The sequence below is a fragment of the Heterodontus francisci genome, chromosome 23 (genome assembly GCF_036365525.1).
Source record: "Heterodontus francisci isolate sHetFra1 chromosome 23, sHetFra1.hap1, whole genome shotgun sequence".
NCBI classification, from domain to species: domain Eukaryota; kingdom Metazoa; phylum Chordata; class Chondrichthyes; order Heterodontiformes; family Heterodontidae; genus Heterodontus; species Heterodontus francisci.
Genome location: NC_090393.1, coordinates 1,527,331 through 1,551,927, shown reverse-complemented (window position 1 = coordinate 1,551,927; position 24,597 = coordinate 1,527,331). Strand labels below are relative to the sequence as shown.

The 24,597-nt window shown below is 46.6% G+C and overlaps 1 protein-coding gene across 1 annotated transcript in view; it reads right to left on the bottom strand.

Moving 5' to 3' along the window:
* Positions 1 to 24,597, bottom strand: part of ncor2 (nuclear receptor corepressor 2) — a 446,529-nt gene that overhangs the window by 102,218 nt on the left and 319,714 nt on the right. Inside the window, exons 26-27 of the mRNA XM_068055641.1 lie at positions 24,205 to 24,365; positions 19,775 to 19,886 (exon numbers count right to left, since the gene is read on the bottom strand). Coding sequence (XP_067911742.1) covers positions 19,775 to 19,886; positions 24,205 to 24,365 — 273 coding nt within the window. The remainder of the gene's footprint in view (positions 1 to 19,774; positions 19,887 to 24,204; positions 24,366 to 24,597) is intronic.

The following is a 24,597-nucleotide window of genomic DNA, read 5'->3' as shown; positions in this document are numbered from 1 at the left end:
ATGGCCCGCCACGGGCCCTATCTTCCTGGTGGCGGCGAGGCTCCGTGGCGGCCCCCCCCGCTGGGCGACAGGACCCTACTTAACATATGTTAATGAAGTGAATGAATAAATTTAACTATAAAGTTAAATGAACTTACCTGGTACCTTCCGGGTGCTCTTCAGAGCAGCTACCAGTGCTCCCGCACCTTCACTTCCCCATCTGGGGAAAGCAGGCGCTACACTGGGGAAGTGTGGGGGGGTGGAGGGGGGGGTGGTAAGATTTTTAGTCGGGATGGGGGCAACGGGGTCAAATAATTAAAGCCTGGCTTGGATATAAAATTAAAACCCGACCCAAGCCCTACCCGACAACAGCCAATCCGAACCCGACCCGACAGCAGCCAATCCGAACCCGACCAGACAGCAGCCAATCCGAACCCGACCCGACAGCAGCCAATCCGAACCCGACCCGACAGCAGCCAATCCGAACCCGACCCGACAGCAGCCAATCCGAACCCGACCCGACAGCAGCCAATCCGAACCCGACCCGACAGCAGCCAATCCGAACCCGACCCGACAGCAGCCAATCCGAACCTGACCCGACAGCAGCCAATCCGAACCCGACCCGACAGCAGCCAATCCGAACCCGACCCGACAGCAGCCAATCCGAACCCGACCCGACAACAGCCAATCCGAACCCGACCCGACAACAGCCAATCCGAACCCGACCCGACAACAGCCAATCCGAACCCGACCCGACAACAGCCAATCTGAACCCGACCCGATAACAGCCAATCCGAACCCGACCCGACAACAGCCAATCCGAACCCAACCCGAACCCGACCCGACAACAGCCAATCCGAACCCGACCCGACAACAGCCAATCCGAACCCAATCCGAACCCGACCCGACAACAGCCAATCCGAACCCGACCCGACCCGACAACAGCCAATCCGAACCCGACCCGACAACAGCCAATCTGAACCCGACCCAACAGCCAATCCGAACCAGACCCGACAACAGCCAATCCGAACCCGACCCGACAACAGCCAATCCGAACCCGACCCAACAACAGCCAATCCGAACCCGACCCGACAACAGCCAATCCGAACCCGACCCGACAACAGCCAATCCGAACCCGACTCGACAACAGCCAATCCGAACCCGACTCGACAACAGCCAATCCGAACCCGACCCGACAACAGCCAATCCGAACCCGACCCGACAACAGCCAATCCGAACCCGACCCGACAACAGCCAATCCGAACCCGAACCCGACCCGATCCCGAATCCTTTAATTTTTTTAAATGCCCAACCCGAAAATAACAAACATATTATTGAAACAGGAAAAAATCATAGATTAAAACGAAAACAATATGAAACAAAACATTGCTGGTCATTTTTCAAAATTCTATAGACTCTGAAACAGTTCCTACAGATTGGAGGGTAGCTAATGTTACCCCACTATTTAAAAAAGGAGGTAGAGAGAAAGCAGGGAATTATAGACCAGTTAGCCTGACATCAGTAGTGGGGAAAATGCTAGAGTCCATTATAAAAGATGTAATAACAGAGCACTTGGAAAAAAATGACAGGATCGGACAAAGTCAACATGGATTTACGGAAGGGAAATCATGCTTGACAAATCTACTGGAACTTTCTGAAGCACATGGGATTGGGGATAAGGTACTGACGTGGATAGAGAACTGGTTGGCAGACAGGAAACAAACAGTAGGAATGAACGGGTCTTTTTCCGAGTGTCAGGCAGTGACTAGAGGGGTACAGCAGGGATCAGTGCTAGGACCCCAGCTATTCACAATACATATTAGTGATATAGTTGAGGGAATTAAATGTAATATATCCAACTTTGCAGACAACACAAAGCTGGATGGGAGTGGGAGCTGTGAGGAAGATGCAGAGAAGCTCCAGTGTGATTTGGACAGGTTGAGTGAATGGGCAAATGCATGGCAGATGCAGTATAATGTGGATAAATGAGAGGTTATCCACTTTGGTGGCAAAAACAGAAAGGCAGATTATTATCAGAACGGCGATAGATTGGGAAAGGGGGAGGTGCAGTGAGACCTGGGTGTCCTTATGCACCAGTCACTGAAAGTAAGCATGCAGGTGCAGCAGGCAGTTAAGAAAGCAAATGGTATGTTAGACTTCATAGCGAGAGGATTCGAGTACAGGAGCAAGGATGTCTTGCTGCAATTATACAAAGCCTTGGTGAGACCACATCTGGAATATTGTGTGCAGTTTTGGTCTTATCTGAGGAAGGATGTTCTTGCTATGGAGGGAGTGCAGCAAAGGTTCACCAGACTGATTCCTGGGATGGCAGGACTGACGTATGAAGAGAGATTGGGTTGATTAGGATTGTATTTGCTGGAGTTTAGAAGAATGTGAGGGGATCTCATAGAAACCTGTAAAATTCTAACAGGACTGGACAGACTAAATGCAGGAAGGATGTTCCTAATGGCAGGGGAGTCCAGGACCAGGGGTCACAGCCTAAGGATAAGGGGTAAGCCGTTTAGGACTGAGATGAGGAGAGATTTCTTCACCCAGAGAATGGTGAACCTGTGGAATTCTCTACCACGGAAAGCAGTTGAGGTCAAATCATTAAATATATTCAAGAAAGAGTTAGATATAGTTCTTTGGGCGAATGGGATCAAGGGATACGGGGAGAAAGCGGGAACAGGTTACTGAGTTTGGATGATCAGCCATGATCGTATTGAATGGCGGAGCAGGCTCGAAGGGCCGAATGGCCTACTCCTGCTCCTATTTGTCTAAAACAGTAGTCCAGTCCGACCCGAGCCTGAATACTGGATGCAGAATACAGACCCAACCCAACCCGAACGCGACACGTAGTCGGGTTTGGTTGGGTAGCTAGGCTTAACAAATAATTGTCATGAGTGTAGGGGATGGTGGGAAGGTGTGAACTGTGAACTTTGTACAGTTTGGGGGGGTTGAAGGTCATATTTATAAGGTAAGTGTTTTGCAGGGGGGAGGTGGTGGAGGGCAGGTACTTCTCTTTATTGTTATGGGGAGGGGTTGGAAAGGGGCGTTAGAATTTCAATTGCAACAGTTGGCAGGGGGTGTCTCTTTAAAAATGTAAACCTACCAGGAGGGCTGGCTGCCCTTTAAAAATTGCGCCAACGCCTATGCACAGGCAGCTGATGCTATTGCTGGTGTGGGACAGTCTGCCCTCTCCACCTGATTGGGGCAGGGCAGGCCGACCCAGGTATTTAATTGAGCTGCCGTGCAGTAGATCACAGCGGCTCAGCGGTGTGCCTGTCGCCGGGAGTGGCAGCGGAGTGCTTAAAATCCTTACCCTTCAGCTCCTTCCTTACTCATCAGGTGGGAGGGAAGGAGATTTTCAATCTTTATTTGTCATGAGATCACAAATTCAGAACAGAATGAAGTCTGAATTAGAACCATCTGTTTGGACTAGTTCAACAATCCCCAGCCACTCAAACCCAGGCTGCTCTTCACAAGCAGAAAGAATGAAAGAACGTGCATTTATGTAGCACTTTAACCCTCCAGGTTGAACATGAACAACTGATAATTCGGGACAAAATTAATAGTCACTTGAACATAAGAAACAGGAGCAGGAGTAGGCCATTCGGCCCCTCGAGCCTGTTCTGTCATTCGATAAGATCACAGCTGATCTGATTGTGGCCTTAACTCCACTTTCCTGCCTAACCCCATAACCCTTGACTGCCTTGTGAGGTTGTTACCTTTGGCAGGAAGAATAGAAAAGCAGGTTATTATTTACATAGAGAGAGACTGCAGAATGCTGCGGTACAGAGGGATCGAGGTATCCTTGTACATGAATCACTAAATTTAGCATGCAGGTACAGCAAGTAATTAGGAAGGCAAATGGAATGTTGGCATTTATTGCAAGGGGGATGAAGTATAAAAGTAGTTTAGTAGTAAGTACCCACTCACTTAACCTATCTATATCGCTTTGCAGACTCTTTGTGTCCTCCCCACAACTTGCTTTCCAGCTGTCTTAGTATCGTCGGCAAATTTGGCTATAACACACTCGGTCCCTTCATCCAAGTCATTAATATATATTGGAAAATGTTGAGGCCCCAGCACTGATCCCTGTGGCACCCCACTAGTCCAAGTATGGCATCAAGGAGCCCTAGCAAAACTGGAGTCAATGGGAATCAGGGGGAAAACCCTCCGCTGGTTGGGGTCATACCTAGCACAAAGGAAGATGGTTGTAGTTGTTGGAAGTCAATCATCTCACTCCCAGGTCATCACTGCAGGAGTTCCTCAGGGCAGTGTCCTAGGCCCAACCATCTTCAGCTGCTTCATCAATGACTTTCCCTTCTTCATAAGGTCAGAAATGGGGATGTTCGCTGATGATTGCACAATGTTCAGCACCATTCGCAACTCCTCAGATAATGAAGCAGCCCATGTCCACATGCAGCAAGACCTGGACAATATCCATGCTTGGGCTGATAAGTGCCAAGTAACATTCGCGCCACACAAGTGCCAGGCAATGACCATAGAAACAAAGAAAACATAGAAAATAGGAGCAGGAGTAGGCCATTCAGCCCTTCGAGCCTGTTCTGCCATTCATTATGATCATGGCTGACCATCCAACTCAGTAACCTGTTCTGGCTTTTGTCCCATATCCTTTGATCCCTTTAAACCCAAGAGTTATATCTAACTCCTTCTTGAAAACATACAATGTTTTGGCCTCAACTGCTTTCTGTGGTAGTGAATTCCACAGGTGACCATCTCAAACAAGAGAGAATCCAACTATCTCCTCTTGACATTCAATGGCATTACCATCACTCAATCCTCCACTATCAACATCCTAGGGATTACCATTGACCAGAAACTGACTGGAACAGCCACATAAATAATGTGGCTACAAGAGCAGGTCAGAGGCTGGGAATTCTGTGACGAGTAACTCACCTCCTGACTCCCCAAAGCCTGTCCACCATCTACACATCAGGAGTGTGATGGAATACTCTCCACTTGCCCGGATGGGTGAAGCTCCAACAACACTCGAAGATCAACACCATCCAGGACAAAGCAGCCCGCTTGATCAGCACCCCATCCACCACCTTAAACATTCAGTCCCTCCACCACCGACGCACAGTGTGTACCATGTACAAGATGCACTGCAACAACGCACCAATCCTCCTTCAACAGCACCTTCTAAACCCGCGACCTCTACCAACTAGAAGGACAAGGGCAGCAGATGCATGGGAACACCATCACCTGCAAGTTCCCGCCCAAGTCACACACCATCCTGACTTGGAACTATATCGCCGTTCCTTCATTGTCGCTGGGTCAAAATCCTGGAACTCCCTTCCTAACAGCACTGTGGGTGTACCTACCCCACATGGACTGCAGCGGTTCAAAAAGGCAGCTCACCACCACCTTCTCAAGGGCAATTAGGTATGGGCAATAAAGGCCCAACACCATGAACTGTTATCTTGTGTAGTAATCTTTCATGTGGCTCCTTTTTGAATGCCTTTTGGAAATCCAAATACACTGCATCTACTGGCTCCCCTTTATCTACCCTGCATGTTACATCCTCAAGGAACTCGAATAAATTTGTCAAACATGACTTCCCTTTCATAAAGCCATGTTGACTCTGCCTGATCGCATTATGATTTTCTAAATGTTCTGCCACTACGTTCTTATTAATGGATTCTAGCATTTTCCCAATGGCAGATGTTAGGCTAACTGGTCAATAGTTTCCTGCTTTCTGCCTCCCCCTTTCTTGAACACAGGTGTTAGGTTTGGGGTTTTCCAATCTGTTGGGACTTTTCAAGAACCTACAATCAATGCATCCACTATCTCTGCAGTCACTTCTTTTAAGATGCTAGGATGCAGGTCATCAGGCCCAAGGGACTTGTCAGCCTTTAGTCCCATTAGTTTTCCTAGTATTTTTTCTCTTGTGATAGTGACTGTTTTAAGTGCCTCCCTCCTTTTTGCCTCTTGATTTTCTGCTATTCTTGGGTTGTTTTTTTGTGTCTTCTAGTATGAAGACAGATACAAAAGACTTGTTCAAAGTCTCTGCTATTTCCTTGTTTCCCATTATTAATTCTCCAGTCTCATCCTCTAAGAATCAACACTTACTTTAGCTACTCTCTTCCTTTTTTATATATTTGTAGAAGCTTTTACAGTCTGTTTTTATATTTCTTGCTAGTTTACTCTCATACTCTAATTTCCCCCTCTTTTTTTTTAGTCATCCTCTGCTGGTTTCTAAATTTTCTCTAATCTTCTGGTCTACCACTAATCCTTGATCGATAGTTTGCGGATAACTGCATTGTCGTTACCCACTCTGCCCCACATTTGCAAGCCGCTCTCGATCTCTTCAATTCTGCATACAAGAGACTCGGCCAGTCCTTGAATGTTGCTGAAACAAACTCATATCAACCCACACCCGGTCAGCCGGATGTTCCACCTCCCATACACGTTGAAGGAGACACTTTGGAATATGTTGAGCACTTCCTATACCTTGGCAGCCACCTCTCTCAAAAGGCCATCATTGATGAGGAGATGCAACACCAGATCAGCTGTGCCAGCTCAGCCTTCTACAAACTACGGCAGTGAGTGTTTGACAACAAAGACCTCTCAAGTCAACAAAAATCCCAGTGTACAGAGCAGTTGTTGTCATCACACTGCTGTACTACAGTGAGACCTGGACTGTGCATCTGCGACACATAAGAACACTAGAGAAATTCCATCATCAATGCCTCCGCCACATTCTCCGGATTCAATGGGAAGACCACTGAACAAACGCTACAGTCCTTCTTGAAGCCAGCTCCACAAGCATTCAGACAAAATGCCTGCAAAACCAACTTCAACGGACTGGACACTGTGTCCGGATGGCCGAAAACCGTCTCCCCCGCCAGTCCTGTTTTCTCAACTCTCAAATGGCCAGTGTTCCGGGGAGGACAAAGGACACTCTGAAGCTCTCTTTGAAGCACAGCAGCATTGACACTGATGACTGGGAGGAACTTGATACCAATCGTTCAAAATGGCGACAACCTGTCCATCATGCATCATGCTTTAAGTCCAAATACAAGCATGATGAGGCAGAGCAGCAGCAGAGAAGGAAAGAAAAGGAAGCAAATCCTGCACTTTGGATCCCACTGCCTCGTAGGACATTCTGCCTGTTTAGTTACCTGAAGACCCATAGCAGAAACTAACAACCTTGAGTAGATCTTATCCTCGAATCGAGGGACAGCAGTTGACATATTCCTTTTCTTTCTATTCGATACCATCCTTAATTTCCTTAGTTAGCCATGGATGAAGCATCTTTCTCCTAGAGCCTTTCTTTCTCAATGGAATATATCTTTGTTGAGAGTTATGAAATATCTCCTTAAATGTCTGCCTCTGCTTCTATCTTACCTTTTAACCTTTTTCCCAGTCCACTTTTGCCAACTCTGTCTTCATAGCCTTGTAATTATCTTTATTTAAGTTTAAGACAATAGTTTCAGACTCAAACTTCTCATCCTCAAACTGAATGTGCAATTCTATCATGTTATGATCAGTCTTGCCTACAGGATCCTTTACGATGAGGTAATTTATTAATCCTGTCTCATTACACATTACTATGTGTAGCTGCTCCCGGGTTGGTTCCAGAACATGTTGTTCTAAGAAACTGTCCTTAATACACTCTATGAACTCATCCTCCAGGCTACCTTTGCCAATTTGATTAGTCCAATCTATATGAAGATTAAAATTGCCCAAACTTACTGCAGTACCTTTCCTACAAGCCCCCATTATTTCTTGATTTATACTCTGTCCTACAGCGAAGCTACTGTTAGGGGGCCAATAAACTACTCCAACCAGTGACTTCTTTCCTTTACTGTTTCTTATCTCCATCAAAACTGATTCTATATCTTGATCTTCCGAGCCAAGATCATTTCCCACTACTGCACTAATCTCATCCTTTATTAAGAGAGCTACCCCACCTTCTTTTCCTTTCTGCCTACCCTTCCGAAATGTCGAATACCCTTGAATACTTAGTTCCCAGTTTTGGTCACCTTGCAACCACGTCTCTGTGGAAAGAGAAGCAGAGTTAACGTTTCGGGTCAGTGACCCTTCTTCGGAAGGTTCCGAAGAAGGGTCACTGACCCGAAACGTTAACTCTGCTTCTCTTTTCACAGATGCTGCCACACCTGCTGAGTGATTCCAGCATTTCTTGTTTTTGTTTCAGATTTCCAGCATCCGCAGTATTTTGCTTTTATAACCACGTCTCTGTAATGGCTATCATATCATACCCATTTATTTCTATTTCTATTTGTGCTATCAATTCATCCATCTTGTTACCAATGCTGCATGCATTCAGATAAAGAGTCCTTAATTTTGTCTCTTTACTCTTTCTCCCTATTTTGACCTTATTTGATGGTGCACTCTTATGTTTGTATGCTCTGTCTCTTCCTGTCTGGTTATCATTACCTGTATCACTACCCTGCACTATTGACTTGTCCTTCCTCATTAACTTTCTAAATTTCCCCTCACCTGAACCTTCATCCCCCCCAACACCCCCCAACTATTTACTTTAAAGCCCTCTCTACAAGTCTAGTTATATGATTCGCCAAGACACTTGTCCCAGCACGATTCAGGTGATGACTGTCCCAATGGTACAGCTCCCATTTTCCCCAGTACTGGTGCCAGTGCCCCATGAATCGAAACCCATTTCTCCCACATCAATCTTTGAGCCACGCATTCAACTCTCTGATCTTATTTACCCTATGCCAGTTCACTCGTGTCTCAGGTAGTAATCCAGTGATTATTTTTAATTTAATCCCTAGCTGCTCATACTCCCTCAGCAGAACCTCTTTCTTAGTCCTATCCATGTTGTTGGTACCCATGTTGACCACGACAACAGGATTCTTCCCCTCCCACCCCAAGGAGATGTCCTTATCTCTGGCAGCGGGTAGGCAACACAGCCTATAAGACTCATGTTCTCGGCTGCAGTGAACTGTATCAATCACTTAACTATACTGTCCTTACTACTACACAGTGTGGCTTTCGTGCAGAGAGATCGACTATTGACATGCTGTTCTCCCTTCGTCAGATACAGGAGAAATGCCGTGAACAACAGATGCCCCTCTACATTGCTTTCATTGATCTCACCAAAGCCTTTGACCTCGTCAGCAGACGTGGTCTCTTCAGACTACTAGAAAAGATCGGATGTCCACCAAAGCTACTAAGTATCATCACCTCATTCCATGACAATATGAAAGGCACAATTCAACATGGTGGCTCCTCATCAGAGCCCTTTCCTATCCTGAGTGGTGTGAAACAGGGCTGTGTTCTCGCACCCACACTTTTTGGGATTTTCTTCTCCCTGCTGCTTTCACATGCGTTCAAATCCTCTGAAGAAGGAATTTTCCTCCACACAAGATCAGGGGGCAGGTTGTTCAACCTTGCCCGTCTAAGAGCGAAGTCCAAAGTACGGAAAGTCCTCATCAGAGAACTCCTCTTTGCTGACGATGCTGCTTTAACATCTCACACTGAAGAATGCCTGCAGAGTCTCATCGACAGGTTTGCGTCTGCCTGCAATGAATTTGGCCTAACCATCAGCCTCAAGAAAACGAACATCATGGGGCAGGATGTCAGAAATGCTCCATCCATCAATATTGGCGACCACGCTCTGGAAGTGGTTCAAGAGTTCACCTACCTAGGCTCAACTATCACCAGTAACCTGTCTCTAGATGCAGAAATCAACAAGCGCATGGGTAAGGCTTCCACTGCTATGTCCAGACTGGCCAAGAGAGTGTGGGACAATGGCGCACTGACACGGAACACAAAAGTCCGAGTGTATCAGGCCTGTGTCCTCAGTACCTTGCTCTACGGCAGCGAGGCCTGGACAACGTATGCCAGCCAAGAGCGACGTCTCAATTCATTCCATCTTCGCTGCCTTCGGAGAATACTTGGCATCAGGTGGCAGGACTATATCTCCAACACAGAAGTCATTGAAGCGGCCAACACCCCCAGCTTATACACACTACTGAGTCAGCGGCGCTTGAGATGGCTTGGCCATGTGAGCCGCATGGAAGATGGCAGGATCCCCAAAGACACATTGTACAGCGAGCTCGCCACTGGTATCAGACCCACCGGCCGTCCATGTCTCCGCTTTAAAGACGTCTGCAAACGCGACATGAAATCGTGTGACATTGATCACAAGTCGTGGGAGTCAGTTGCCAGCATTCGCCAGAGCTGGCGGGCAGCCATAAAGACAGGGCTAAATTGTGGCGAGTCGAAGAGACTTAGTAGTTGGCAGGAAAAAAGACAGAGGTGCAAGGGGAGAGCCAACTGTGTAACAGCCCCGACAAACAAATTTCTCTGCAGCACCTGTGGAAGAGCCTGTCACTCCAGAATTGGCCTTTATAGCCACTCCAGGCGCTGCTTCACAAACCACTGACCACCTCCAGGCGCGTATCCATTGTCTCTCGAGATAAGGAGGCCCAAAAGACAAAAGAAAGAAAAAGACAAGACCACTACATCCTTTTTACTCCCCCTGTTTGAATGGCTCCCTGTACCACAGTGCTGTGGTTGGTTTGTTCATCCTCGCTGCAGCCCGTGCTCTCACCCACACAAGCTGCAAGAACCTCGAACCTGTTGGACAAGTGCAAGAGCTGAGGCTCCTCCATTGCTACATTTTTAAAATTTATTCGGGGGATGTGGGCGTCACTGGCCAGGCCAGCATTTATTGCCTGTCCCTAATTGCCCTTGAGAAGGTGGTGGTGAGCTGCCTTCTTGAACCGCTGCAGTCCGTGTGGGGTAGGTACACCCACAGTGCTGTTAGGAAGGGAGTTCCAGGATTTTGACCCAGTGACAGTGAAGGAACGGCGATATAGTTCCAAGTCAGGATGGTGTGTGACTTGGATGGGAACTTGCAGGTGGTGGTGTTCCCAAATATCTGCTGCCCTTGTCCTTGTAGGTGGTAGAGGTCACGGGTTCGGAAGATGCTGTCAAAGGAGCCTTGGCAAGTTGCTGCAGTGCATCTTGTAGATGGTACACACTGCTGCCACTGTGTTTCGGTGGTGGAGGGAGTGAATGTTGAAGGTGGTGGATGGGGTGCCAATCAAGCGGGCTGCTTTGTCCTGGATGGTGTTGAGCTTCTTGAGTGTTGTTGGAGCTGCACCCATCCAGGCCAGTGGAGAGTATTCCATCACACTCCTGACTTGTGCCTTGTAGACGGTGAACAGGCTTTGGGGAGTCAGGAGGTGAGTTACTCACCACAGTGGTGTGAAAAAGCCCTATTTATCCCTACTCTTTGCTTCCTGTCTGTTAACCAATCCTCTATCCATGCTAATACATTACCCCCAACTCCATGACCTCTTATCTTGTGTATTAGCCTTCAGTGGGGCACCTTGCTGAATGCCTTTTGGAAATCCAAGTATACTACATCTACTGGTCTTCATCTACCCTACCATTTACATCCTCAAAAAAACTCGAATAAGTTTGTCAAACATAATTTCCCTTTTGTAAAACCATGTTAATTCTGTCTGATCATACTATGATTTTCTAAGTACATTGTTAAGACTTCCTTAATAATAGTTTCCAGCATTTTCCCGACAACTGATGCCAGGCTGACAGGCCTGTAGTTCCTTGCTTTCTCTCTCCTTTCTTTCTTGAATAGAGTTGTTACATTTGCTAACTTCCAATCTGATCGCCCCCCTCAAATCTAAATCAGGGGACATAATCACTGACCAACGCAAACAAATGGACCGCTGGGTTGAGCACTACCTAGAACTGTACTCCAGGGAGAATGTTGTCACTGAGACTGCCCTCAATGCAGCCCAGCCTCTACCAGTCATCGTTGAGCTGGACATACAGCCAACAAAATCGGAACTCAGTGATGCCATTGATTCTCTAGCCAGCGGAAAAGCCACTGGGAAGGACAGCATTACCCTGAAATAATCAAGAGTGCCAAGCCTGCTATACTCTCAGCACTCCATGAACTGCTATGCCTGTGCTGGCACGAGGAAGCAGTACCCCACGACATGCGCGATGCCAATATAATCACCCTCTATAAAAACAAAGGTGACCGCAACAACTACCGTGGAATCTCCCTGCTCAGCATAGTGGGGAAAGTCTTTGCTCGAGTCACTCTAAACAGGCTCCAGAAGCTGGCCGAGCGCATCTACCCTGAGGCACAGTGTGGCTTTCGTGCAGAGAGATCGACCATTGACATGCTGTTCTCCCTTCGTCAGATACAGGAGAAATGCCGCGAACAACAGATGCCCCTCTACATTGCTTTCATTGACCTCACCAAAGCCTTTGACCTCGTCAGCAGACGTGGTCTCTTCAGACTACTAGAAAAGATCGGATGCCCACCAAAGCTACTAAGTATCATCACCTCATTCCATGACAATATGAAAGGCACATTTCAGCATAGCGGCACCTCATCAGACCCCTTTCCTATCCTGAGTGGCGTGAAACAGGGCTGTGTTCTCACACCCACACTTTTTGGGATTTTCTTCTCCCTGCTGCTTTCACATGCGTTCAAGTCCTCGGAAGAAGGAATTTTCCTCCACACAAGATCAGGGGGCAGGTTGTTCAACCTTGCCCATCTAAGAGCGAAGTCCAAAGTACGGAAAGTCCTCATCAGGGAACTCCTCTTTGCTGACGATGCTGCTTTAACATCTCACACTGAAGAGTGCCTGCAGAGTCTCATCGACAGGTTTGCGGCTGCCTGCAATGAATTTGGCCTAACCATCAGCCTCAAGAAAACGAACATCATGGGGCAGGATGTCAGAAATGCTCCATCCATCAATATTGGCGACCACGCTCTGGAAGTGGTTCAAGAGTTCACCTACCTAGGCTCAACTATCACCAGTAACCTGTCTCTAGATGCAGAAATCAACAAGCGCATGGGAAAGGCTTCCACTGCTATGTTCAGACTGGCCAAGAGAGTGTGGGAAAATGGCGCACTGACACAGAACACAAAAGTCTGAGTATCAAGCCAGTGTCCTCAGTACCTTGCTCTATGGCAGCGAGGCCTGGACAACGTATGTCAGCCAAGAGCGACGTCTCAATTCATTCCATCTTCGCTGCCTCCGGAGAATACTTGGCATCAGGTGGCAGGACCGTATCTCCAACACAGAAGTCCTCGAGGCAGCCAACATCCCCAGCTTATACACACTACTGAGTCAGCGGCGCTTGAGATGGCTTGGCCATGTGAGCCGCATGGAAGATGGCAAGATCCCCAAAGACACATTGTACAGCGAGCTCGTCACTGGTATCAGACCCACCGGCCGTCCATGTCTCCGCTTTAAAGACGTCTGCAAACGCGACATGAAATCCTGTGACATTGATCACAAGTCGTGGGAGTCAGTTGCCAGCGTTCGCCAGAGCTGGCGGGCAGCCATAAAGATGGGGCTAAAGTGTGGCGAATCGAAGAGACTTAGTAGTTGGCAGGAAAAAAGACAGAGGCGCAAGGGGAGAGCCAACTGCGAAACAGCCCCGACAAACAAATTTTTCTGCAGCACCTGTGGAAGAGCCTGTCACTCTAGAATTGGCCTTTATAGCCACTCCAGGCGCTGCTTCACAAACCAAAGACCACCTCCAGGCGCTTATCCATTGTCTCTCGAGATAAGGAGGCCAAAGAAGAATCTGCTGGGACTGTTCTAGAATCTAGGGAATTTTGGAAAATCAGAATCAGTGTATCCACTATCTCTGTAGCTATCTCTTTTAGAACCCTAGGTGTGGGCCATCAGGTCCCAGGGATTTATCGGACTTTAGTCCCTTAAGTTTCTCCAATAATTTTCTCCGCTGATAATAATTACCTTAATTTCCTCACTCTTATTAGTCCCTTAGTTACCCTCTACTTCTGGTATTCAATTTGCGTCTTCTACTGTGAAGACAGACACAAAATATTTGTTCAATGTCCCTGCCATTTCCTCATTCCCATAATTTCTCCCGTCTCTGCTTATAAGGGACAATGTTTTCTTTAGCTATTCTCCTTTTTATATACTTGTAAAAGCTCTTACAATCTGTTTTAATATTCCTGGCTAGTTTACTCTCATTTTCTATGTTTTCCCTTTTTATCAGCTTTTTGGTGGCCCTTTGCTGGTTTCTAAAACACTCCCAATCCTCAGACTTACTACTGTTCTTTGCAACATTATAAGCTTCTTCTTTTAATCTAATACTGTCCTTAACTTACTTAGTGAGCCAGGGATGGAGCTTTCTTGCTGAGTATTTTTTTAATGGCATGTATTTTTGTTAAACATTGTGAATTGTTTCTTTAAATATATCCTGATTAACTATTTTCAAGAAATCTGTTGTCGTCAAAAAGTGAACGTCTCCTCAGCATAACTTTATCCCTAGTGCCTAACGGTCAGCTAAAACACAGCTGATCTCTCAGGAGTTAAAAGCCTCCCCATTAAATTAATGGGGCAGTTTGCAGTTTTCACAAAATCCTGTATTAGTGCATGATGTGCTGTTGACAAAGGTCTGGGAGAGTGACATCAGGTTCCCTGTCAATGAACCAACATCCGCCAGCTCAGTTGGTGCAGATACATTCCCACACATCCCCACCCTGTTCCTGCAAAGAGACATATCATTGCAGGCTTTACGGAGCTGGCTCTGGAACATATACTGTCTTCACTTACTGGTTCCCATCACAACTTTAGCCAGCTGGGGATCTGAATAAGGTTAATGAGAGATGCAGTGGGGATTGGCTCACTTGTTGCTGACGAGGTTGATTGATTCGTGATTACAACATGTGACTGCTTGTATTGATTATTGATTAATATTGTTAGTTGTCAGTGAGTGTGATTATCAGATAGAATGTGATAATTCACATGCAAAGCTGTTTGATTGTACTGAAGATAGTGATTGTTTCATCACTGCAACTTGCTGATCAACCTGTTTCCCCGCTCCAACTTACTTCTAACTGCGTCTATGAAACTTTGTTCCTACAAAGAAATTCTGCACCAAGTGTTATCGGTTTTCTCCTCTCTTCCTGCTGCTGATTGTGATTGTGACACTGGGCCTGAGCAGAATCTAGTTCTTCCCAAATGCTCTATGTTGCTGATAAATCTCTCTCGGCCTCTCTTTCACTGGCATTGAGTACAAAAGCAGGGAGGTTATACCGAACCTTTATAAAACTCTGGTTAAGTCACAACTAGAGTATTACGTCCGGTTCTGGTCACCACACTTTAGGAAGGATGTGAGGGTCCTTGAGAGGGTGCAGAGGAGATTTACCAGAATGGTTCCAGGGATGAGGGATTTTAGCTGCAAGGTTAGGTTGGAGAAGCTGGGGTTGTTCTCCTTGGAGCAAAGGAGATTGAGGGGAGATTTGATAGCAATTTGAGGGCGGCACAGTGGTGCAGTGGTTAGCACCGCAGTCTCATAGCTCCCGCGACCCAGGTTCGATTCTGGGTCCTGCCTGTGCGGAGTTTGCAAGTTCTCCCTGTGTCTGCGTGGGTTTTCTCCGGGTGCTCCGGTTTCCTCCCACAGCCAAAGACTTGCAGGCTGATAGGTAAATTGGCCATTGTAAATAGCCCCTGGTGTAGGTAGATGGTAGGAGAATTGAGGGAAGGTGGGGATGTGGTAGGGAATATGGGATTAATGTAGGATTAGTATAAATGGGTAGTTGATGGACGGCACAGACTCGGTGGGCCGAAGGGCTTGTTTCAGTGCTGTATCTCTCTATGACTCTATGAGATGTACAAGATTATGACAGGCTTAGAAATGTTAGAGAAGGAAAGGTTGTTCCCAATAAGTAATGGTACAAGGACTATGGGACACAGATTGAAAGCTTTGGGCTAAAGATGCAGAGGAATATGAGGAAGAACTCTTTTATGCAGCAGGAGGTAATGACTACAAGGGCGGTGGAAGCAAAGACAATCAATGACTTCAAGAGGAAATTGGATGGGCACCTGAGAGCAATAGACTTGCAGGGCTACAGGGATCGAGTGGAGGAGTTGGACTGACTCCGTAGTTCCATGAAGAGCCGCCTGGACTCGATGAGCCGAATGGCCTCCTCCTGTGCCGTAAATGACTCACTCTCTCTGGCTCTCTGTTTGTCTGTCTCTCTCTTGCACTTTCTCTATCTCTGTCTTTTATGCTCTCTATCTCTCTCTCATGCTCTTTCTCTTTATGTTGCTTGCTCTCTTTAAGCCTCTCTCTCTATCTCTTGTCTCTCACTTTCTGTCTCTCTCTTAGTCTCTCTCTCTCACACATTCTCTTGCACTCTCTCAGTATCTCTTGCTCTATCTGTTTGTCTCTTGCTCTCTCTCATGCTGTCTCACCCTCACTCTATCTCTCTCTTGCTCTTTCTATCTCGCTCTCTCGCTTACTCTATCTCTAGGTCTCTCTCTATCTCTGTCTGTGTGTGTCTCTCTATCTCTCTCTTGCTTTTTCTCTTAGTCTGTCTTTCCCCCGCCTCGAGGAGCAGCACCTGATCTTTCGATTAGGCACTCGACAGCTTTTTTTTTTTAAGAATTAGAATATTACAGCGCAGTACAGGCCCTTCGGCCCTCGATGTTGCGCCGACCTGTGAAACAATCTGACCTACACTATTCCATTTTCATCCATATGTCTATCCAATGTCCACTTAAATGCCCTTAAAGTTGGCGAATCTACTACTGCTGCAGGCAGGGCATTCCACGCCCTTACTACTCTCTGAGTAAAGAAACTACCTCTCACATCTGTCCTATATCTATCACCCCTCAACTTGAAGCTATGTCCCCTCGTGTTTGCCATCACCATCCGAGGAAAAAGACTCTCACTATCCACCCTATCTAACCCTCTGATTATCTTATATGTCTCTAGTAAGTCACCTCTCCTCCTCCTTCTCTCCAACGAAAACAACCTCAAGTCCCTCAGCCTTTCCTCGTAAGACCTTCCCTCCATACCAGGCAACATCCTAGTAAATCTCCTCTGCACCCTTTCCATAGCTTCCACATCCTTTCTATAATGCGGTGACCAGAACTGCACGCAATACTCCAGGTGCGGTCTCACCAGAGTCTTGTACAGCTGCAGCATGACCTCGTGGCTCCGAAACTCGACCCCCCTACTAATAAAAGCTAACACACCATATGCCTTCTTGACAGCCCTATTAACCTGGTTAGCAACCTTCAGGGATTTATGCACCTGGACACCAAGATCTCTCTGCTCATCTACACTAACAAGAATCTTCCCATTAGCCCAGTACTCTGCATTCCTGTTACTCTTTCCAAAGTGAATCACCTCACACTTTTCCGCATTAAACTCCATTTGCCATCTCTCAGCCCAGCTCTGCAGCCTATCTATGTCTCTCTGTACCCTACAACATCCTTCGGCACTATCCACAACTCCACCGACCTTAGTGTCATCTGCAAATTTACTAACCCACCCTTCTACACCCTCTTCCAGGTCATTTATAAAAATGACAAACAGCAATGGCCCCAAAACAGATCCTTGCGGTACACCACTAGTAACTAAACTCCAGGATGAACATTTGCCATCAACCACCACCCTCTGTCTTCTTTCAGCTAGCCAATTTCTGATCCAAAGCTCTAAATCACCTTCAACCCCATACTTCCGTATTTTCTGCAATAGCCTACCGTGGGGAACCTTATCAAACGCCTTACTGAAATCCATATACACCACATCCACTGCTTTACCCTCATCCACCTGTTTGGTCACCTTCTCGAAAAACTCAATAAGGTTTGTGAGGCACGACCTACCCGTCACAAAACCGTGCTGACTATCTCTAATGTACTTATTCTTTTCAAGATGATTATAAATCCTGTCTCTTATAACCTTTTCCAACATTTTACCCACAACCGAAGTAAGGCTCACAGGTCTATAATTACCAGGGCTGTCTCTACTCCCCTTCTTGGACAAGGGGACAACATTTGCAATCCTCCAGTCTTCCGGCACTATTCCTGTCGACAATGACGACATAAAGATCAAGGACAAAGGCTCTGCAATCTCCTCCCTAGCTTCCCAGAGAATCCTAGGATAAATCCCATCTGGCCCAGGGGACTTATCTATTTTCACACTTTCCAAAATTGCTAACACCTCCTCCTTGTGAACCTCAATCCCATCTAGCCTCGTAGCCTGAATCTCAGTATTCTCAACAACATTTTCTTTCTCTACTGTAAATACTGACGCAAAATATTCATTTAACACTTCCCCTATCTCCTCTGATTCCACACACAACTTCCCACTACTATCCTTGATTGGCCTTAATCTAACTCTAGTCATTCTTTTATTCCTGATATACCTATAGAAAGCCTTAGGGTTTTCCCTGATCCGATCCACCAATGACTTCTCGTGTCCTCTCCTTGCTCTTCTTAGCTCTCCCTTTAGATCCTTCCTGGCGAGCTTGTAGCTCTCAAGCGCCCTAACTGAGCCTTCACGTCTCATCCTAACATAAGCCTTCTTCTTCCTTTTGACAAGCGCTTCAACTTCTTTATTAAACCACGGCTCCCTCGCACGACAACTTCCTCCCTGCCTCACAGGTACATACTTATCAAGGACACGCAGTAGCTGCTCCTTGAATAAGCTCCACATTTCGATTGTTCCCATCCCCTGCAGTTTCCTTCCCCATCCTACGCATCCTAAATCTTGCCTAATCGCATCATAATTTCCTTTCCCCCAGCTATAATTCTTGCCCTGCAGTATATACCTGTCCCTGCCCATCGCTAAGGTAAACCTAACCGAATTGTGATCACTGTCACCAAAGTGCTCACCTACATCTAAATCTAACACCTGGCCGGGTTCATTTCCCAGTACCAAATCCAATGTGGCATCGCCCCTGGTTGGCCTGTCTACATACTGTGTCAGAAAAGCTTTGCAGACTGAATATTGAGTTCAATAACTTCAGAGCATGACTGGCCTTTTTTGAATATTCTTTTTTTTTAACCATGTTCCTGTTTTTCATGCAGTCAGAGCTGCTCTTTATTCCACTATTAACACTCTGTCTTGACTAATGTTTTATCTTTCACCACAAGCATTAACACACTCTTTGCCTTTGTCCCAGTACAGCTTTGTTATTTAATCTCTCCTGCCCTATCAATCACCTTCCCCTTTGTTCTCTCCCCCACCCCCTCCCCTTCACTTGCTTAAAACCCAATTCTTTTCTAACCTTTTCCAGTTCTGAAGCAGGATCACTGACCTGAAACGTTAACTCTGCTTCTCTCTCCACAGATGCTGCCAGACCTGCTGAGTATTTCCAGCATTTCTTGTTTTTATATCACCAGAATGATACCAGGGCTAAAAGGGTTAAATTACGAGGACAGGTTACACAGACTAGTCTTGTATTCTCTCGAGTATAGAAGATTAAGGGTGATCTAATTGAGGTCTTTAAGATGGTGAAAGGATTTGATAGGGGGAGACAGGGAGAAACTATTTCCTCTGGTGTGACGGGGGTGGGTAGTCCAAAGCAAGGGGACTGAACCGTAAATTTAGAGCCAGGCTGGTCAGGGCTATTCTTCACACAAAGGGGAGTGGAAATCTGGAATTCTCTTCCCCAAAAAGCTGTGGGTCAATTGAAAATTTTAAAATAGAGATTGATGGATTTTTGTTTAACAAGGTTATCGAGGGATATGGAGAAAAGGCAGGGAATTGGAGTTGAGATACAGATCAGCCATGATCTAACTGAATGGTGGAACAGGTTCGAGGGGCTGAATGGCCTCCTCCTGTTCCTGTGTTGCTACTGCAAAGGAAAAAATGAAAACCACCAAAACCAACACGTCATTAAGCCAAAATATGATCCAAGCAGGTTTTTTGACAGTGAATGTCAGAATTTTTACTCTGTCTTTTAAGTTTTCTGCAGTTAATCCCATCAGTGACCCTGTTCATTCCAATCACCTACCATATTTGGAAGGATCAATAGGCCATTGGAGGCTCATGGGCATCGACCCTGGGTGAGCTTTGCCATGTTCGAGGCCATAGGCAGCTGTTGTGAGCAGTGGGATTGGAGTTCCCTAGGAAAGGAGAGAGGTGGTTAGAAATGAAACCCTCATGTCCTGAGCTGGAGTGCTGAAGTCAAACTCGTTCATGACAATCGATCACAGAGACTCAAAGTAAAATAAACATTATGGTGGGCCACAATTTAAACACACTGCGTTACCCAGTATAACAGCTATGAACGTTTCGCAGCCTGCATTCCTCTGGCCAAAGATGCTGTGCTCTGAGTAATGGGGACAATAACCTCGTAGAGATATAGAGTTATACAGCATAGAAACAGGCCCTTCGGCCCATTGAGTCCGTGCCGGCCATCAAGCACCTAACTATTCTAATCCCATTTTCCAGCACTTGGCCCGTAGCCTTGTATACTATGGCGTTTCGTGCTCATCTAAATACTTCTTAAATGTTGTGAGGGTTCCTGCCTCTACCACCCCTTCAGGCAGTGTGTTCCAGATTCCAACCACCCTCTGGGTGAAAAAGATTTTCCTCAAATCCCCTCCAAACCTCCTGCCCCTTACCCTAAATCTATGCCCCCTGGTTATTGACCCCCTCCTCTAAGGGAAAACGTTTCTTCCGATCAACCCCAATCGATGCCCCTCCTAATTTTGTATACCTCAATCAGGTCTCCCCTCAGCCTTCTCTGCTCTAAGGAAACCAATCCTCGCCTTTTCAGTCTCTCTTCACAACTGAAACACTCCAGCCCAGGCAACATCCTGGTGAATCTCCTCTGCACCCTCTCCAGTGCAATCACATCCTTCCTTTAGTGTGGTGACCAGAACTGTACACAGTACTCCAGCTGTGGCCTAACTAGTGTTTTATACAGCTCCGTCATAACCTCCCTGCTCTTATATTCTATGCCTTGGCTAATAAAGGCAAGTATCCCATATGCCTTCCTAACCACCTTATCTACCTGTACTGCTGCCTTCACTGATCTATGGACAAGTACACCAAGGTCCCTCTGACCTCCTGTACTTCCTGGGGTCCGACCATCCATTGTATATTTGCTTGACTTGTTAGTCCTCCCAAAATGCATCACCTCACACTTCTCAGGATTAAATTCCATTTGCCACAGCTCTGTCCATCTTACCAGCCCATCTACATTGTCCTGTAATCTAAGGCTTTCCTCCTCACTATTTACGTCACCACCAATTTTCGTGTCTTCTGTGAACTTACTGATCATACCTCCTATATTCACGTCTAAATCATTAATGTACACTACAAACAGCAAGGATCCCAGCACCGATCCCTGTGGTACACCACTGGTCACAGGCTTCCACTCGCAACAACAACCCTCGCCCATCACCCTCTGCCTCCTGCCACTAAGACAATTTTGGATCCAATTTGCCAAATTGCCCTGGATCCCATGGGCTCTCACCTTCTTAACCAATCTCCCATGCGGGACCTTATCAAAAGCCTTACTGAAGTCCATGTAGACTACATCAACTGCTTTACCCTCATCTACACACCTAGTCACTGCCTTGAAAAATTCAATCAAGTTAGTTAGACACTATCTCCCCGACAAAGATGTGCTGATTATCCCTGATTAATCCCTGCCTCTCCAAGTGGAGATTAATCCTGTCCCTCAGAATTTTTCCCAATATTTTCCCAACCACTGATGTTAGACTCACCGGCCTGTCATTACCTGGTTTATCCCTGCTACCCTTCTTGAATAATGGTACCACATTCGCTGTCCTCCAGTCCTCTGGCACCTCTCCTGTGGCCAGAGAGGATTTGAAAATTTGTGTCAGAGCCCCTGCAATCTCCTCCCTTGCCTCACATAACAGCCTGGGATACATCTCATCTGGGCCTGGGGACTTATCTACTTTTAAGCCCGCTAAAACAGCTAATACTTCCTCCCTTTCAATGCTAATGTGTTCAAGTATATCACAATCCCCCTCCCTGATCTCTACACTTACATCGTCCTTCTCCATAGTGAACACAGATGAAAAGTAATCATTTAAAACCTCACCTATGTCCTCTGGCTCCACACACAGATTGCCACTTTGGTCCCTAATGGGCCCTACTCTTTCCCTGGTTACCCTCTTGCCCTTAATATACTTAGAAAATGCCTTAGGATTTTACTTTATATTGACCGCCAGTGTTTTTTCATGTCCCCTCTTTGCTCTCCTAATTACTGTTTTAAGTACCCCCCCTACACTCTTCTAGGGCCTCCGCTGTTTTCAGCACTCTGAATCTGCCATAAGCCTCCTTTTTTTTCCTGATCCAATCCTCTATATTCCTTGACATCCAGGGTTCCCTGGATTTGTTGGTCCTACCCTTCACCTTAACAGGTACATGTTGGCTCTGAACTCTCACTATTTCCTCTTTGAATGACTCCCACTGGTCTGATGTAGACTTTCCTACGAATAGCTGCTCCCAGTTCACTTTGGCCAGATCCTGTTTTATCATACTGAAATCGGCCTTCCCTCAATTCAGTACCTTTATTTCCGATCTGTCTTTGTCCTTTTCCGTAACTACATTAATTCGTACAGAGTTATGGTCACTATCCCCGAAATGCTCCCCCACTGACACTTCTACACTTGTCCGGCTTGATTCCCTAGGATTAGGTCTGGTACTGCCCCTTCTCTTGTAGGACTTTCTACATACTGGCTCAAAAAGCTCTCCTGTATGCATTTTAAGAATTCCGCCCCCTTTAAGCCTTTTACACTAAGACTATCCCAGTTGATATTGGGGATGTTGAAATTCCCTACTATTATTACCCTATTATTTTTACACCTCTCTGAGATTTGCCTCCATATCTGTTCCTCTATCTCTTCCTGACTGTTTGGAGGCCTGTAGTACACTCCCAGACAAGTGATTGCCCCCTTTTTGTTTTTAAGTTCTACCCATATGGCCTCATTTGAGGAACCTTCTAAGATATCATCCCTCCTTACTGCAGTAATTGACTCCTTGATCAACAGTGCAATACCACCTCCTCTTTTACCCCCTCCCCCATCACCACCTGAAGATTCTATACCCTGGAATATTGAGCTGCCAGTCCTGCCCTTCCCTCAGCCATGTCTCTGTGATAGCAATAATATCATAATCCCATGTGCTAATCAACACCCTCAATTCATCTGCCTTATTGTTAAGACTCCTTGCATTAAAGTATATGCAATCCTGCCTTGCGTTTTTCACTTGTGCCTTAACTGCTGTATATTTGCTCTGCCTTGCAGACTGACTCAGTTTCTCTTCTATATTTGACTGTACCTCACCCCCTACTGTACCTCCACTCTGTATCCCATCCCCCTGCCAAATCAGTTTAAACCCCCTCCCCACAACAGCACTAGCAAACCTCCCAGCAAGGATATTGGTCCCGTTCCGGTTCAGGTGCAACCCGTCCAACTTATACAGATCCCACCTTCTCCAGAAACAGACCCAGTGATCCAGGAAACTAAAGCTGTCCCTCCTGCACCACCTCCTCAGCCACGCATTCATCTGCTCTATCCTCCTATTTCTATACTCACTAGCCTGTGGCACTGGGAGTAATCCAGAGATTACAACCTTCGAGGTCGTGCTTTTTAATCTGCTACCTAGCTCCCTAAATTCTTGTTGCAGGACCTCATCCCTCTTTCTACCTATGTCGTTAGTACCAATGTGTACCACGACCTCAGGCTGCTCACTGTACACGTAGCTCCAGTCCCATGCTATGTGGTTGACACAATGCACGGCTGCAGTGGCCCAACAAAACCCCATTTGTACAAACAATTGCTTCATCATGCCCCCCCCTCCCCCCCCCAACCCCAGGGCAGCTCGGGATTTATAATAAATGCCAGTGTCACCCATATCCTGCAAACAAATTAAAGGTAATTTTATCTTATTAGCTGAGAAAAACAGCAAGTGTGAGAGACCCCTCCCCAATCGCAGCTCCTTACCTGTGTGACAGACCCCTCCCCATCTCCCCCAATCACAGCTCCTTACCTGTGTGACAGACCCCTCCCCATCTCCCCCAATCACAGCTCCTTACCTGTGTGACAGACCCCTCCCCATCTCCCCCAATCACAGCTCCTTACCTGTGTGACAGACCCCTCCCCATCTCCCCCAATCACAGCTCCTTACCTGTGTGACAGACCCCTCCCCATCTCCCCCAATCACAGCTCCTTACCTGTGTGACAGACCCCTCCCCATCTCCCCCAATCACAGCTCCTTACCTGTGTGACAGACCCCTCCCCATCTCCCCCAATCACAGCTCCTTACCTGTGTGACAGACCCCTCCCCATCTCCCCCAATCACAGCTCCTTACCTGTGTGACAGACCCCTCCCCATCTCCCCCAATCACAGCTCCTTACCTGTGTGACAGACCCCTCCCCATCTCCCCCAATCACAGCTCCTTACCTGTGTGATAGACCCTTGTCGCTCTGCTCCACTCAGATGTTTGCATGTGGGGATTACAGGAGCTGGTTCTGGGATGTGTTGTTCCCGGGCTAGCTTGGCTGTTGGCGATCGGTTACTCTCGTGCACACTCGTTCGTGTTTGGTGATTGATGGTCTGGAAACCTGAACAATAGAAAAACGGTGTTTAAACAAGACAATCCGAAAGAAGATGTGAACAATTCCAAGGCTCAGAACAATCCAGCATTATTTAATTTCAGTAAAGATTAGTCAGAATTTTGAACGTTTGCCTGCATTCTATGGCTGACTGATTAACAAATGTGTGCTGCTGATATTGGCTGGTGAATGATGTGTTCCTGTACAATTAGGGAAGTTATTAACTCATTTCAAATGAAGA